Source organism: Saccostrea cucullata, unplaced genomic scaffold (genome assembly GCF_032062105.1).
Source record: "Saccostrea cucullata isolate Sc308-1 unplaced genomic scaffold, CSIRO_AGI_Scuc_v1 ctg53, whole genome shotgun sequence".
Classification (NCBI taxonomy): Eukaryota; Metazoa; Mollusca; class Bivalvia; order Ostreida; family Ostreidae; genus Saccostrea; species Saccostrea cuccullata.
The window spans coordinates 485,673-502,908 of record NW_026936258.1 but is presented as its reverse complement, the minus strand read 5'-3'; the positions used below and the strand labels follow the sequence as shown (position 1 = coordinate 502,908).

At 34.0% G+C, this 17,236-nt stretch overlaps 2 protein-coding genes and 1 long non-coding RNA gene across 4 annotated transcripts in view; all 3 read left to right on the top strand.

Annotated features, from left to right (window-relative positions):
- The window catches only part of LOC134245112 (MAM and LDL-receptor class A domain-containing protein 2-like), a 169,439-nt gene extending 165,123 nt beyond the window's left edge, over positions 1-4,316 (top strand). Inside the window, exons 93-98 of the mRNA XM_062727371.1 lie at positions 153-193; positions 680-863; positions 1,236-1,495; positions 1,633-1,784; positions 3,622-3,781; positions 4,108-4,316. Coding sequence (XP_062583355.1) covers positions 153-193; positions 680-863; positions 1,236-1,495; positions 1,633-1,784; positions 3,622-3,781; positions 4,108-4,316 — 1,006 coding nt within the window. The remainder of the gene's footprint in view (positions 1-152; positions 194-679; positions 864-1,235; positions 1,496-1,632; positions 1,785-3,621; positions 3,782-4,107) is intronic.
- A 537-nt stretch (positions 4,317-4,853) lies between these two features.
- Positions 4,854-5,946, top strand: LOC134245111 (uncharacterized). The gene is made up of 2 exons (XR_009987355.1): positions 4,854-5,639; positions 5,692-5,946. It is a non-coding gene; the product is annotated as an uncharacterized LOC134245111 (long non-coding RNA).
- A 6,948-nt stretch (positions 5,947-12,894) lies between these two features.
- Positions 12,895-15,718, top strand: LOC134245110 (uncharacterized). Of its 2 annotated transcripts, none has more exons than XM_062727370.1 (3): positions 12,895-13,006; positions 14,597-14,647; positions 15,439-15,718. In XM_062727370.1, the coding sequence occupies exons 1-3, from the start codon at positions 12,934-12,936 to the stop codon at positions 15,648-15,650; spliced, it is 336 nt and encodes a 111-aa protein (XP_062583354.1). In that variant the 5' UTR covers positions 12,895-12,933; the 3' UTR covers positions 15,651-15,718. The 2 variants fall into 2 exon arrangements, with proteins under 2 accessions (XP_062583354.1, XP_062583353.1); XM_062727369.1 differs by having other exon boundaries at positions 14,597-14,734.
- The last annotated feature ends 1,518 nt before the right edge of the window (positions 15,719-17,236 follow it).

Sequence of the window (17,236 nt, the reverse complement as noted above, 5' to 3'; positions counted from 1 at the left end):
CATTTGAAATAAAACACATTTTAATCACCTTTGATGTATCTCGGTATTCAAAGTCATTTTATCATGCTTGAGTTGTCACTTCATAAATTAGTATGCATGTTCTGTGTTGATGTTTATTGTATTTTATCTTTAGTATGCTATATCTTTAATAGGTATGCATGTAATGCACTGATGCTGAGTTGCAGATCCATTGGTAAGTTTTTTGCCTTTAATCTATCGATATCCTTGTTGGTCATATTGCAAGATTTTTTATTCAGTAACATCCAAGGTGATATTCATGGTGTGGCATTCTAATATGTAAATAAACAATTTTGGAGTTTATCGACTCATTGATTGATTTTTATACCCCCCGCTTGAAAAGCGGGAGGGTATATAGTAATCGTTAATTCCGTCCGTCCGTCCGTCCGTCTGTTACGCTTTGGGGTACCCATCTCTTATCCGCAACTCCTCTCATACCACTGAATGAAATTTGATGAAACTTTCACAGAATCTTTATTACATATTGCCATTGTGCACCTCCTATTTTACTTTTTGATTCGACACATATTTTGGGTTTCCCGGCCACAGGAAAACATGAACTTTTTCACCAGTTATAACCATATGGGAGGCGGGGGGTATCATTTAGTGAGCTCATCGCTCACAATACCTCTAGTATTACCCTTTTTTTTGCCTCCAACAGAATGTGGTGTCCCAAGCTTGGTTCCCCAGACTGAGAATATGGTAATCTCTGGTAAAGCGGCACAGAATGGGGAGTGGCCCTGGCAGATATCCCTGAAGTACCTGGGTCGACACAACTGTGGAGGCAGCATCATACACCCAGACTGGATACTGACGGCTGCACACTGTGTAGACTCTGGCTCAGGGTAAGTCAGTAGCTGCAACATTCAATTGGTAATAGCTGATGAATATTGCCTCGCTGAGGTACTAATTTTGTTAAACTAACATAATCAAAATGCCTACTGTAATAAAAATGTGCGGAGTGCCATTATACATCAAAAGTAAAATTGAGTCACTAGTAAACATTGTAAAAGACTTCTTTTTTTACCTTGAATGAGTGTTAAGATTTGATTTCAAAATTATAAGCATTTCATTGCTGACCAAAAAAAGCAAAGTCCTTTAAAATTACATTGCCAGCCTTAAAAAAAGGGTATCAAAACTTCATTAATTTTTATTTGCATTTCCTTGGCAACTGTGCCTTATTTAAATGTTTGACTGAATGCTGTTTTCTTTTCTAGATTTGAGATAGGAATGGGAAATATTGACAATACTGCGTTTGCTGTTGATGGCCAGTTGATAAACGTGGCTCAGGTTTACATACATGAAGATTATACCACGAGCACCTCTCCGTATTATGTTGACATGGCCCTCCTCAGACTGGCCCGGCCTATATACTATAACGACAGAGTCCGACCAATCTGCCTAGCCACACAGAGAGAGGGATTACGTAACTGTTTTGTCACAGGATGGGGAGCATCTCATTACGAGGGAGGAACTAGTAAGGGACTTTATTTTTCTGGATTTCTGATATAAATTGATGAATGAAATTATATACATTAATAGATCATTGTGATGAACCCTTCAAGATGTTCCAAGATTACAGTCTGTGTACCATCAATTTCTTTTTATTTATAGGGGTGTTACCTGAGATTCTACAAGAGACAGGTGTATTGGTAGTAAATAACACGGAGTGTCGTAAGATGTGGGCCAGGGTCTCTACTGATGTAGTGATCCAGGACTCGGTCGTCTGTGTGGATAACAGAGAACCATTCTCTCCAGTGTGTAATGTAAGTGGTAGTGAGGAATAACTTAGTCAAGTCTCCATGACATCAGTGTGTAATGTAAGTGATAGGGATGACTAACTTAGTCAGGTCTCAATAGTGACACCAGTGTGTAATGTAAGTGATAGGGAGGACTAACTTAGTCAGATCTGGCCCCGGGATCATGAAACATCATAAGCATAAGTCAAAATATCTGTTTGTTTATAAAATGTTGTAGAAGTCAAGCTGATCAAATAATTTTTTTTTCAATATTGCTTCTTAGAAGCATTGTTATCTGCAAATTTCTAAATGAATTCCATAATTAATGAATATTTTACAGGCAATTAAAAATTTGACTTAAGTCTAAGTTTGTTTCGTGATCCTGGGGCCTGGATAGTGACACCCGTGTGTAATGTAAGTGGTAGGCAGGACTTACTTAGTCAGGTCTCCATAGAGCTACCAGTGTGTAATGTAATGGTGAGGAGGACTAACTTAGTCAGGTCTCAATAGTGACACCTGTGTGTAATGTAAGTGATAGGGAGGACTAACTTTGTCAAGTCTCTATAGTGACACCAGTGTGTAATGTAAGTGGTAGGGAGGACTAACTTAGTCAGGTCTCTATAGTGACACCAGTGTGTAATGTAAGTGATAGGGAGGACTAACTTAGTCAGGTCTCCATAGTGACACCAGTGTGTAATGTAAGTGGTGGTATAAGTAAAGGATCTGGGTCAGATCTCAATAATGCTAGAGAATGTTGAGTGTGTTAAATAGTGTTCTTCAGCTTGACCTTGACCCAGGGTTCTTCCTCTACAAAATCTAAGTGCAGCACTCTTAAAAGTATGTCCACGATATGATGTGACCTTTTAATCCTGTCATAAGTTATCCTTCTGTCCATCTAGAAGTGTAGTGTAGCCACCAATGAGTTAAACAGTCAGACATTGCCTAACCTTCTGATGAGTTGCATGAAAGCTGTTTTCATTTTGATAAATTTTATCATATTGTAAATTATGGACTTTTTTGATGATGAATATCTTTTGTTTGCCTCAGTCAATATTGATATTTTTCTGGTGAGTAACAAACCATATTCTCCATTGAAAGATTGTGATGTCAAAAGGTCGCGGAATGCACACTGACCCCCAGTGAATACAGTTTTAAATCCAGTGAATATGTAGTGCTACGAACCATTTACATTTATATAGATTAATAGGGACTATTAATAGACTAAATAATAAAATCTGACTCTTTTATGAGAGCAAAAGAAGTTTAAGAAAAACTTCGTGATCTTTTTCATGATAATACTGTAAATCACTTTTTATTCGCGAGAACTTTATTTTAGCGTAATTACGCGAGACAGTATGCTCGCGAAAATTAAATTCTCGCGCATAATAGTATTCCTTAAGATTATATAGAGCAATAACCAGAATTCGTGAAAATTTTGTCTCGCTAATCAAGAGTCAATGACTATCTCGCGAAAATTAGGTGTCACGAAAATTTAGTGATCTACAGTAATGTTTGAAACTATTGATTTTCATTGAATTCACTGAAGTGATTCATTTAAGATATAGATAGAATATTCATTTAATACTGATAGGATACCATTGTTAATGACACTGTATTTACTGGTCATTTTGAAACAACTACTCAATATGATTACGGATATTGAGTACTGCTATCCAACTCTAAACGTCTAAGGGTCAAATGAATTACAGTATGAAACAAATAAATTCAGGTTTTACGTAGCAGAAAAAGGGGCCAAAACCAAACTGGTGTATAATACACACCCTTTTCTGAGCAATAAAAAATCCTTCCAGTGCATTATTCCTCCATATATAGTAAATTTTTTTTGGTAATTATTCTTGTACAGGGTGACTCAGGGGGACCCCTGGTGTGTCAGGATGATAAGGGTTACTGGAAGCTTCTAGGGGTGACTTCTCGTGGTCCAACAGGCTGTGTTTATCATGAGTACCTACCAGCTATGTACCAGGGTGTTCCAAGTGATCTAGCCTGGATAAGCAGGATAACAGGTAAGTGTTTGTTTATTGACTCACTGAGATTTGCTTGAACTTATATTTTTATATGTCTTCCCCTCAAACAATATGCCATGAAATCTTCTGTTGCCTAAAAAGTTAAGTTAACAAAGAGTTCAAGATTTTTAAACAATTTGGAGAGAGGAGGGGGAAGAGAAATAACAACTGAAAAAAAAAATTGTAAAGAAGTTGAGCTTACAGCATGATAATGAGACTCAAATTTATGTGAAAATATTTTTTTCAATATTTGTTATTTCCTTACCAGATTTGAATTTTAGACTGTTAAAGACATTTAAAATCATCTCCCTTTTTCACCATCATAGGTTTGGATTTTGATATTGCTGGTACCCCTAGTCCATACACAGGAACTTATCCGACGACTACAACACCAAGCTATAATGAAACAAATCCTGCGTCAACTTCATCACCAAGGTATAATGAAACATATCCCACAAATCCAGCACCAAGGTATAATGAAACATATCCCACAGTAAAAACAACACCAGTTAGTAACCTGAGCCAATCAACCTGAGCCATCATCAGAACCTGAACCATCATCAGAACCTGAACCTTCATCAGAACCTGAACAAACAGCAAAGCCAGCTACATCACAACCTGGTCCTGAACTAACAGGAAACCCTATATGAAAAGATTTTGAACTCCGAACCAATATCAGATCTTCCATAGATCTACATGCTTTGCTTTTTACATGCTGGTATTTTTGTGGAATGGAATCATCTTCGACTGTTTAGAAAGATTAGGAAATTTGATTCTTGAAAAAAAAGAGCAGAATTTTTACAGAATTAATAGTGTTAAATTTAGATCTGTCTTTTTCAATTCATGAAAATCAAGTATCCATGAATGTGTCCAGCAATTATGAGTTAAATTTGCACTGGTAATCAGGTGATTTGAACTTATTTTTTTACCTTTTAGAATATATATTTCATTTATTATATAAGTATATTTTTTTCATATAGCCTTGTGTAATTTTTATGCAGTTTTATTAACATATATATATTATATGTAAATTTATATGTAACTATATATTCATACACATTGATACATTTTTAAAAATGTCAAGGTGTCTTCCATTTTTATTTTTTGAACACTTTTCACATTTGAATAAGGGAAACAACTGTAATACTGTATACAACTATCTTTTTGTGGGATTAATTCATGCTTTGTATGCAGTCACAAATTTTATGCAGAAGTATGTCGCAGTGTACATAAGGTGCATTCAAGGCAATTCAGTATCTCTGCTTGATTTTTTTCCCAGCAGATTGAACTGAAATAGTGAATCAACAGAATTATGACCCCAGGGGAAAATTAAGTTTACAGTAATTTATCATATTTTATATCAAATGCTGTCTTTTTTAACCTACTGCCCTTGCAGGTCAGGGGATGTACCGGTATAATTGTATATACATATATTGTAGATCGTGCCGAGGCCAATTAAGAGGTTAAAAATTTCATATTCATGATTCATAAGTCATATCGCTTTTATTTTAAATGGGGGACATGTTTAGCCACTCATTACACACTGGTCATTTTGTCATTACAAGACAGTTTCAAATTCTATACTTTACCAAGTCTCTTTTTGAATGTGTTTTGGTTTAAGACCCTGCTTTATTTTGATTTTCATTAACAAAGTTATAAAACTGTAATTTTAATATTTGAGTTTCTTTTCTTCTTTTTTTTCCCATTGAGTTAAGAAATTTTATAAAGGTATATTTATCAGATTCTCAATACGTGTTACTGAAAAGAAAAAAATAAGATGTGATACAGATTTTTTTTTTCCTTTCAATAGGTATATATGTATAATTTTCAAACTGTAAGTTCATTCTTGATGTACTTAGTAAAAAAAATCAGTGAAAATAGTTTACAGATAAATTAAATGAAAATGTTAGCAAAAGCTTTGCAGTCATATCGCATTCAAATTACATTCTTATATACAATAATTGCCTGTATATACATGTAACATGGTATTGTGCTTTTAAGATTTCATCTCATATGAACCCATTGTACCCACACTTTCATTTCTTTTTCCAGCATACTAGAAAAAGCTTTAATGTGATAATTTCCCAGTTATATACTGGTATATACCAGAATGCAGTGTATGAAATTTTTCATAAGAATATGCTATTAAAAATTCTTATATTTATTGTGTTGATTTAATTGTGTTTAACTGGTTATTAAGATTGAACAAAAAAGTTAAAGTTGTTTTTAAGCTGAACGAGTCAAAAAGCTTAATCAGCTTCATGCAGTGGTACTGTGTGAGTATTAAAAAGTATTTGTGGACAATTTTCAGACAGGACTCCATTTCAATGAAATAAGATGCTTTAGTAAACAAGGCATGATACGTAATTCCATGTTTCAGTTTGAATTATCTTTTTCCCTGAAATATGATTCAAAGAGCAGATGGTCCTCACATACATTTGTCAACTAACTTAATAGCATTTTGGCTCACCTGAGTGTCGATTTACTCCCGGGGTAGGACGACCCACTATGGGAGTTTAACAAAGAGAATACATAAAAAAAAAATAATTTTCTTTTTTTTTTCTATAACAGCAGTCATGATTTATCATTTTCACATGGAAGCATCCTCAGTCACAGGAAAGTTTGAAGTCAAAAGTATTTGGTGAAGTTGAATAGCTTTCACTAATATCATATGTACGTGATTTTGTCGGATGAAAGTCTCTTGAATGGTTTCTTTGACAATTTTAGAGGGCACAGGGTTAGCTGCAGAACTGTTACATTATGGTTTTATTTTTTACACTTTGACCAAAGACATATATAAAACCATAACGCTACACTTCTGCAGCTAGCGCCAGGTGGGTCCCCTTAAACTGTGAAATCCACTACTGTACAGTATACCTTATGTACATTTGATTAAAGATGAGAGCTAATTTCTAATTTAAAATCTTTACAGAAGGCTTAAATGGCCCTCTATATGCTAAATGAAAATGATTTTGAACATTGAGAAATTTTTATTGCATAAAAGTGTAAATAATGAGCTTATCTAATTCATTTTAAACGAAAGGTACAGATGAAATAAATCACTTCTTGAACTATGCATGTATTTAGTGGAAAATATATATATATGGTGGTGAATTCTCAATTCATTGATGACTTGTTTAAAACTGCTCTGTCACATTTATGTAACCTAAGTTGAGAAAATCATAACAAAACTATTCCTTTGATCTCTATTAATATATTCAAGATGATGCTAAAGCGCAGTTTAATATTGCGCAAAATAATCGAAAGGTATTCGTCATCTACATTAAAGACATACTGTAACAACACATTGTCGTTCCCACAATAAATTTATAATAATCATTACTTAGAAAAGCTTCGTTGCTATTCATTTTTCCTCGTGTACTACATTTTGTAGTTGGTTCGCATAATTTTTTTCTTATAGGTATACTCACTTGAATTCACATAGATTTAGGTGCCTTTTACACAGTGATCTTATTTGAAGTTGTAATAAATGAACAAGCATTCAAAAACATGCATTTTAAATGATATATTTTTTTCTTGAAATATTTTGATGATTATTTCTTTCTTAATTCGAAACTGAATCGCATAATGTGTGTATTTATTTACCTTTCTTTAATCATTTTGAGCATATTTTAGATTGTATTCCGAATCTCTGTAAAATTTTAGGCTATATTGACCAATGTACTTTGAAGCATAGAAATCAGTTACGTTTTTTTGTTAATTATTTAGTTACTTCTGCCTCAATTGTTAGGACCGGGAAGGGGGGAGGGGGGGGGGGCAAACCTATAAGGAGATGCAGATGTACAGTATAGGACTCGCAAGAAACATGCCTTTATAATGGCTATGACAGTCATAGCCCTTTATAATTCATCATAAACGTCATAAGGATGGGCATTGATCAATACACAGACTTTTTATCTTAAGTTTTAAAACTAATATTGTTTTAAACAAAGCATACAGTTAATATGAATTAAGAATTGGGCCAAACACTTCAAACAATATATTTAGTCTGTACATGACAACCCTGTGAAATTGACCGTACAATCTCGTCTGTATAATGTGTGTTACCTCAAAGAATCATTCAGCAAATAAAACTTCAAGTTTGAAGGCATCTTAAAAACACATCTGCTTACGTACTGCTTCAGTGCAAAAAAGGGTAAATCATAGTTCATAAGCATGGTTAGCTAACCCTAAATAAATCGGAGGAGTAAATGAATAAAATAATACTAGTACATCATATTCTGAGCGCAAAGAGATCAATGTTAAGTCATTTTATGATATTCCTTGTTATGTTCCCCAAACGAAGTTGGGGAACATATTGTTTTTACTCTGTTTCTTATTATTAAGTCTTCCGTTCACAACGGAAGACTTATAGTGTTTGTATTGTTTCTTTTTATTATTATTATTATTATTATTATTATTCCTCCCAAATTTTGTGAGCGCGATTACTCAGAGATGGCTGGATAGATTTTCACAATTTTTCTCATGTAAGTAGGTTTATATATGAAGTTTATATAAAATTCCGTTTTTTGAAAAATTCACTTCCGGTCCGAAGTTATGGCCGATTTTCGAATTTTAAAATGGACTTTTGTCCGGCAGTTTTCTTGGAAACGGTTTGATTTAAAGATATGAAATTTACAGGAGTGTTAGATCATGATATTCTATTTGTTTTGACGTTGTTTTCGTGTGTTTCCAGTACTTCCTGTCCGAACCGGAAGTGAATTTGTTTTTAGTCAATTTTTGATTTTTTTGTTTTTAGATATTTTTTCAAGATATTCTTATGTAAAACAGACATTTTTCTACAAATACTAAATATATAATTTGTTTTTAATTCAGATTCCGCATTTTGTATATTTTCTCCGAAATTTTCTCTCTTTACGTAGTATGTATAAGGTGGGCAAAGAAAGATAACTCTGACCTGTGAATGAGAATAGAACTTTCGAGATAAAGGCGGAAATAGTATTGATGACGTTGGAGACATATATACGCTCTCCAGGTCAACATATTTACACATTCAATATTCTCTCTTTTGCATGTTACTTAATTCACTATATGCATATTAGTTTAAATTTGGCTGTGTAGTGTTAGTCTGTATATTGAAAGTTTTTGATTTACAAATTTATATCTAAAAAAAAATATCCGTTCTGTGTCAACTAAGCACTTTGAAGAAAATAATATTGTACGCAGTATACATTACAGCGATGTATATACAAATTATTCTACAAAAATACTAAACATATTATTTATTCAATCGGATTCTGCATTTTGGAGATTTAAGGTTCCCTCAATAAATTCATTTTCTCTATTTACGTAGTGACAATGAGCAAAGATAGATAACTCTGACTTGTAAGTGGGAATAGAACTTTCGAGATAAAGGCGGAGGTAGTATCCATGACGTCGCAGACGTCTATATCCACACTTTTCACATAAAAAAAAATATGTAGACTTTGAGATTCCATATCCACTTCTGCATGAAAGATTACGTTGGTTACTGCTTTCAGTATATGCATAGTTTAAAGTTGTCAGCGTAGTGTAAATCTGTAATGTCTGTTATGATTATATTTTTAAAAAATATTCTTAATTCATTCTCTAATTTGAATGCGAAATTATCCCGGAATTCGAGTTTTATTTTCGATTCTAAAATAATATATGTACTCAAAAGGGAACTGAGAGATAGAAGAGTAGGTGTAAAGCCTTTAGAAATAAATTGATATCTGCAACTTAAAAGAAAGAAAAGCAATCTATAGATTGGATTTGGTTTTAACACGTATATTTCATTGATTAATAGTCTTATAATGTTATTTATTATACATGATCTATACTTTTATATACCCGAGAAGTTATTAAAGATGAGAAAAAGCGATTCTTGGATTTTTGTGAAATACTAGTACTCAAAGGGTTAACATTATGTTAAAGTTACGCGTTTCTGTGTGAAATAATGCTACGCTAAAACATGATGCAAAAACATCTGCAAAGGTCTGTTGATATGTTAGATAAAGTATACGAATGAACACAATTTTATGCCATGCTATATAATTAAATGTATGTACATGCAACCTTAAGTATTTTCCTTTTAATTCATAAAACATAAAATTACCGAGTATGTAATTCTTTTGAAGCCCCCCCCCCCCCTCTTGATTTTATTCGGAGACATTATTGCAACTATAGGCCTTTTAATTACAAATTCGTTATACAATTAAATCTGGAACATTTGGTTATAATTACCATTAACATGTATACAGAATTCATATTCTATAATAGTAGATTTTTCATAACGCAAGATACTGAAATTTACCTGTCTGAGAGAGAGAGAGAGAGAGAGAGATTCCCTTTTAATCCATTTACATAGACAAAAAATCAGTTCTATATCAGTTGTACCCATTCTTTATTAAATATTTTCTGATTTCATAGTCCGTCATAGTCACTCTCTGTATATTTTTTAAGAAGTATTACACTAAGTGCACACGTACTGACCTGTCAATCAAAATCACCGGACGCTGTATGCATTGCAATAAAGTTGTTCGAAATGATTTTTATATTAAGTATGATCTTTAAGAAAATCTGATGCAACACATTTGTGTAATGAAAAATAAAATAAAAACATGGCTAGAGTACCATATATCTGTATAATGGACTTCAGTTGTGGGACGTGGAGACCGGTCCGTCAGATGAGATCGTTTAAATCGAGGTCCCGTGTGTCAGATGGTACTGGCTCAAAAAGATTCCTCGCTGCTCAATGGCGATAGTACAACATTTTACAGTCTCCTTCGGCGAGTGGAGGCTTCTCCGTGTGAAAAATTCTCGAGAGGGACGCTAAACAACATGTAATCAATTAATCGATTGCTGAATAATTCTTGTCATTGATGAATAATATTTCTTCTGGCAAATCTCGATATCATTTCTTTAAAAATCAACGACTTTACGTTTAATGTGGTACTAACTTAGTTCATGACATTTTTATAACACCATCACAATTGTGCCAGAACATAAACACAATGAATTTATGATCGAGAGTACGGTGTTCGTTCGTCTGTTGGTTTGTCTATGATACACGTGTAGCTCTTATGAGTGCCAAAATGCATCAGAACAAGATTGATCATGAAAATCAAAGTACCTTAAGTACTGAAAGACTTTTTTGCATTTTTTTTCTTTCAGAGTACATATGATATCTATGTTTGTTGCAGAGGAAAAGCAAATTCCTTACAGATTTAGAAGAACGGAAGACTTATTTGTTGCCATGGCAACAAGATTCTAGTTATTATTATTTTTCTTCTTCCTGGGAAAATTTTGTCCACGAGTGATCTTGTAAACTATACATCCGACTTAGGTGAAACCTTTTTAGGGTTAGTAGGCATGTTGTGTAGAGTTGCCGAACGAAGGTCATTTTGCGCGCACGTGCTGGCAAGAGCGCGCACGTGCAACACGTGAAATGACCAATATAATGGATATTGCCGTAACTTTTCTATTTTTTGGTGAAGTATTTTGAAACTCATACTGTAAGAATATATTAGAAGTATAAACAAGATGACATGGTCAATATAGCAAGATATCACGCGCATGCACGTGCGCTTCGCTCTGATTGGCTGAAACTAAAGTCTCAATATCTTTCTTGTTGTACGTCGTAATCATTTGAAATTTTGAACTTATTCACACATTATGAAGATCTACAGCACGATATATAAGGATGTTCATGAAAGCATGTACATACACGTGTGCTGGCAAGAGCGCGCACGTGCAACACGTGAAATGACCAATATAATGGATATTGCCGTAACTTTTCTATTTTTTGATGAATTTTTTTGAAACTCATAATGAAAGGATGCATTAGTAGTATCAACAAGATGACATGCTCAAAATAGCAAGATCTTAGGCGCATGCACGTGCGCTTTGCTCTGATTGGCTGAAATTTCAGTCTCAATATCTTTCTTGTTTTACGTCATAATCCTTTGAAATTTTGAACATAGTCATACATTATGAAGATCTACAGCATGATCTATAAGAATTATCATGAAAGCACGTAAATTTACGTGTGCTGCAATCTGATTGGTTGAAACTTTAAATGCCCATAACTTTCTTGTTTCTCAACAGAACAGGATGAAATTTAGAATATGAATAGGTATAATGGAATCCTACATGATACTACTATCAAAATTGAATGCAAGGACGTGCTTGCATGTACTTGCGCAAGCGCAATGCGAAAAATGAACAATATACTTGAAAAACAGTAACATTTATATTTTTATGACTTTTTATTGATTCTTGGAATATAAAGATATACTAATAGTTTAGACAACATGCCATGATCACCTTGCATGTGTATGCAAGTGCGTTTGCATGCAATGCGTTAAATGACAAAAAGTTGATATCATTGTAGCTTTTAAAATTCTTTCTATAAAATCCTGCGATACTGAGCATATTAAAAAAGGTTTTAAAGGAAATTGGCACAAAAAGGGAGTTGGGGAACGTTTGGGGAACATCTGTAACGGTCCCCGTTACAATTAGAACTAGTTTAATTTCATATAGGCACTGAGCTCACAAATAATGCAGACAGACCACTTAGTTTCAAACTGTTCTGCGTAGAAAAACACGACACACAATTTACTGTTTTAAAAATACAAAATGCGCATTAAATCTCTTTAAAAAGTAGGGAGCTCAAGGTTCTGAATCATTTTCTCAATAAATTTACATAATGTTGATCCATCATTTCCCTTGGCTCGTCGGTGCATTTTGCCAATTTTTCATTTGTATTCTGGAGTTATTGATACGCGAATAACGGTATAAACCACCACACTATTTAGATTAATTAGTTCATGATAATGTTCTCACTCTTAATTTTTTTCAATTTTTTATTCAAATATACCTGCCGGTAAGAACAAAAGGTGGTTGGATGACAATAACTTGCAAATTTTAAGGCCCCAATAAAACGTCTGAAGCCTTTTTGGGCCCTTCAAGAATATTTTCAATTTGTAAAGTTGCCCCTATCCCTCCCCTTTCTCTCCCTTTCTCTCTCTTTCTCTCTCTGTAGGATCTAGCACAAATATCTAAACTTATAATTTTCATCGGGTTAGGCTAAAACAAATGCAAGCACTCGGAATGCTTCGGTATATTACGTGTACACAGATGACGTCGCGTAGATAGCATCATCATCAACCATGTGGCGACCAGTGTCTGGTTTGTCTTTGTGTGTAGTTGCATTTATTTATGTAATTTATTTAATTACAAGTGGTAAGTAGAATCTACCAGAGCAAAATATCATCCTTTCAACTATTATGCTTTAATTCAGGCTGAGACTGGTATATTCTTTCATGTTTCCTATTCTATTGGCCGCCATGGTACTTTTTCAGCCAATATATTCACGAAACATTTTGATATAAATGAAGGCATATAAGGCCACCCACTGGTGAGTTTAAAAAAAAAATTGTCAAAGTTGGAGTAAATCGCAGTTTTGCTTTTTAAAAATTATACAGTACCCTGTATAAAATTCTCAAATTCAAGAGCTTCCCTGAGCCCCCAATCTGGGCTTGGCCATGGATTAACGGGGTCCTCAAGGCGTCCTTTTCCTACTTTAACCCCCCCCCCCCAATGCACCAAGATACATAATTCTATATGTCGGTTTTTGATTTTGATTTCATTGAACGGTGTTGCAGTGGTTACTAAAAATAAATTTCTGTGAAATTCTTTCAAAATGCTACTCCACCTACGGTTTTGGTCTGATTTCACTCTAACTTGGCAGTTGGCATCCAAGTAGACTTCACTAAGATAAACAATTCTGTGTATCAGTTTTTGACTTCGATGAACATTATTGCCTTGGTTACAAAAAATAGAAATTTCTGTTAAATACTCTCAAAATGCTACTCCAAATACAGTTTTAGTCTGATCATGATATAATGTGGCATGCAAGTAGACTACACTAAGAACATTAAGAGACTTAATCAAGGATCATTACATCTGTATTCTATTTATTGCTGTTGTAAAGTTTCAATACCCAACTGCTTAAGTACTTTTCTCTTTCTTTGCTATAAGTACAAACCGGTAGAGCTTCAGTCTCGACAGAGACTTCTCGTTTCCTTTATAGGCTACAAATGTCAACTTTTTTAAGACCCTTGTGATACTTCCAAAAACTTCGAATCACATAAAGTTGCAAAGAATAAAAAAAGGCTGCATGAAAAGTTTTCAATTTCAAATTTTTAAAATTAAATAATAATTTTTGGAGTTATCCATCCTGGATGAGGATCTGATATCCTTAATTGCTGTCCTCTCCTCAGAACAAAGATAATCAGATGACGAACAAAGCATTGAATCACATAACCCCATAGTGATCGAACTTAATTCAGTGACGGTTCTCATCGTGATAGTTTGACTACGGGCGGGTGTTTCAGATACATTGGAGGTGACAAATTCGTTGAGGACAATTTTTATTTAGTATTTACTTTATTGAATTAGTTTGATCAAATAACTCAAAGCTCTAGATTCTTAACAATGGCTCCCATAGATAAAAATAAATAAACAAGAATACTCGTAATATGAGCTGTTCTTGGTACAGCTGGGTCTACCTGTAATGAACATCATAATTTATTTTCTTATTAAATAGACCCAACTCCAGATGACACAAGAACTTAAGACGCGATACCGTCTTTACTTCGTGTGTTTAGTGTTTAGTCGGTCAATGTCTAGGTGAAACATTCACAACTTTTTCTTGCAGCTTTATACTTTAACAAATGTTTCACATATATTTTTAACTTTATTGAGGATTTAGTATTTAACGAAAAAGCAGCCATTTTTTACTCATATCCTTTTATTTCAATGTTGTTTCAGCTAATGCTATTTCCTGTCACATTTGCAACTCCAACGCCAACAGAACATGCGGTAAGCAGTTGATGGCGAACTTCAGCATGGTGTGCGCCTCCAACGCCATAGGCTGCAGAAAAGTCCTCACCGAAGATCAAATCTATGGTAACATTATAATCGAATAAGTCATTGCAGGCTATAAAATCCAGCTCCTGTGGTGAATTACTAGAAAGCAATGACTGATCACCCATTTTCCTAAGCTCAAAGTATAAAATGTATTTCATACATTTTTGCCCCCAAATGTAAATCTAAATTTACAGCCCAGCAGGTGGTGGCGTTTAAATAGTTCTGTAATTTCTGGAAGGGACGTTTATAACAAAATACAAATTTGAAAAGTATCAAGGTCACTCCGACGGCAATGACAAATGAAATTGATATATGATGGAGTCATAACTACATCACTCCACTGGAATTTTGTTGATGGCCATGACCTGACTGTGTGTGACAGTGTCATGACCTTCGTGGCTCTAATATCATGAATCAAGCTTGGGACTTGCATACAAATGTTAAGTACTGAAACTTGGAAAACAAATATAAAAGAAGTGAAAGAAAATTTTTTAAAGCATTTCAAAGTTGACATATACTTTCTAAAATGCATTTCTAAGACATTGAATGTACAAATTTCCGACTTGCCCCTAAACTTGTTCATGATCCGCGAGAACTCCAATTCATTACGTAATGTTTCCTGTGACTTAAACATAAGTGAGGTCAAGGTAATAAAAAATGATGTTGAAACTGGAAAAGTGGGGGGAAAAAAAGAAAATTACAAAGCACATCTTTTGATAAAACAAAACAATATTTTTTTTCAGGTTTTCTAGTTGTGAGGAGTTGCTATAACAACACATATACCAATCACACATCGCTGTTTGGACAGTTTATCCGGGACAGCTGCACCGAGTCCTACAATTCCGAGGAATGCATCTGTAAGACGGACAACTGTAATGGCGTCACGTTCCCATGGCAACAACCAGGAACACTTTTGACACTGATTGCCGCAATATTCTTATCAAAGCTCATATAGAAGATTATGTAAAATGAATGATTGATATTTTTCGTAAAATCCAATTAAAGCTTGTTCGATTTTGGAAATGTTATTTTTTTTATAAAGTAGAATCTGGCAAAATGGACATATACAAGGGGTGATCAAAAAGTTCGCAAACTATCTCTATATCTAGAAAACCACAATTCAGATTAGAATGAAATTCAGTACACACATAGCCATACACAAGTTCTATAAATAGCATATGCTGAATAAAGTTTCTCTCCTTGTTTGTGACGTCACAATGTGAAAATGACGTCACTATTTAGGTCACTTGTGACGAAAAATGGTTGTCTCAGTCGGACTCGTTCAACAAACGACTGTACAATTTATTGTATATCTTAGAAATCCCTCTACAGTATCATATAATAATTTGTAGACAGTTTATTGAGATAAATTAGTTCCTATAAATTCAGTTGATGATTGGATTAATCGTTTTAGTGAAGGAAGGCTGATGGTTAAAAATGATATTTGTCATCTTGCCCAGTGAAAGCAAGTTTGAAAAGATATGTATTTTTAATTAAGCAATTTGCAATCAAAGACCTCCAGTTAGCACTTTGAAAAATAGTTGAATATTTGAACAATGATATAAGTATTAAATAATAAATACCTAAGATATCGTTTACTTTAGATTTTAAACATATTAGATATGATAAAAAGGATGCACCCATTCTCTATCCACCTTGAATAAAGGTCTCTCCTGAGACAGAAGATTTGTGTTTTAATGGTCGCCATGCTTATTTTTGGAAAGGATATTATTATCCACCCATTCTGTTGCCGAGATATGACCATTTCTGACAAATGAACTGTTCTTGTCATAAAAATTAACTCACATGGAAAGAAATATAAAACTCAGAAAAATCTTTCAACTTTTGTGACAGAACGCTACGGAGGGGGTCACGTGACCGCCAATATCACGTGATATGCGCATGCGCAGAACGGTGGTTGATGTGCATTAAAATCGGGGAGGATTAATTCAAAATATAATCAACATTAAAACCAAATATTGTTTCTTGTATGGAAGTTATTCAATTAGTTTGCGGAACTTTTTGATCACCCCTCGTAACATTCTGCTTCTCAGTCTTTATGCAAACTTCTGACTATCAACAACAGTGCTTACTGGCGCTTGCCTGGCTCCGTATAGGACTTTTTTTTTGTTTTACATTTCGATGTGAAAAACTCAATCCATTTGTTTAATTCATCACTTGTCTGTGATTTCTTTTTGCTAAAATTCTAAGCTGTGCTGGCAGTGGGTCTCCTCACTATTTCATGTACTACTAATGGCTGTACAAGAAATATCAAAGGGATTCAATGGGGAGGGGGGGGGGTTGAACTGATGATACAAGGAAGAAATCCTGTGAAAATATGTTGCTTTTCCTTGTGTAATATTTGAATTGTAAATGTTATTTCAGACTCCTAAATTTCCTTCCTTATTTTTTAAATGTTACACCATACTTACAAACATTGTTAGTATATAATGCATTTTTTTTCTCGGTTTTTGAAGACAGAAATTCCAGTACTACAGTACATGAATTAATTGTCAGTGTATGGTTTGTAGTTGAGTATTA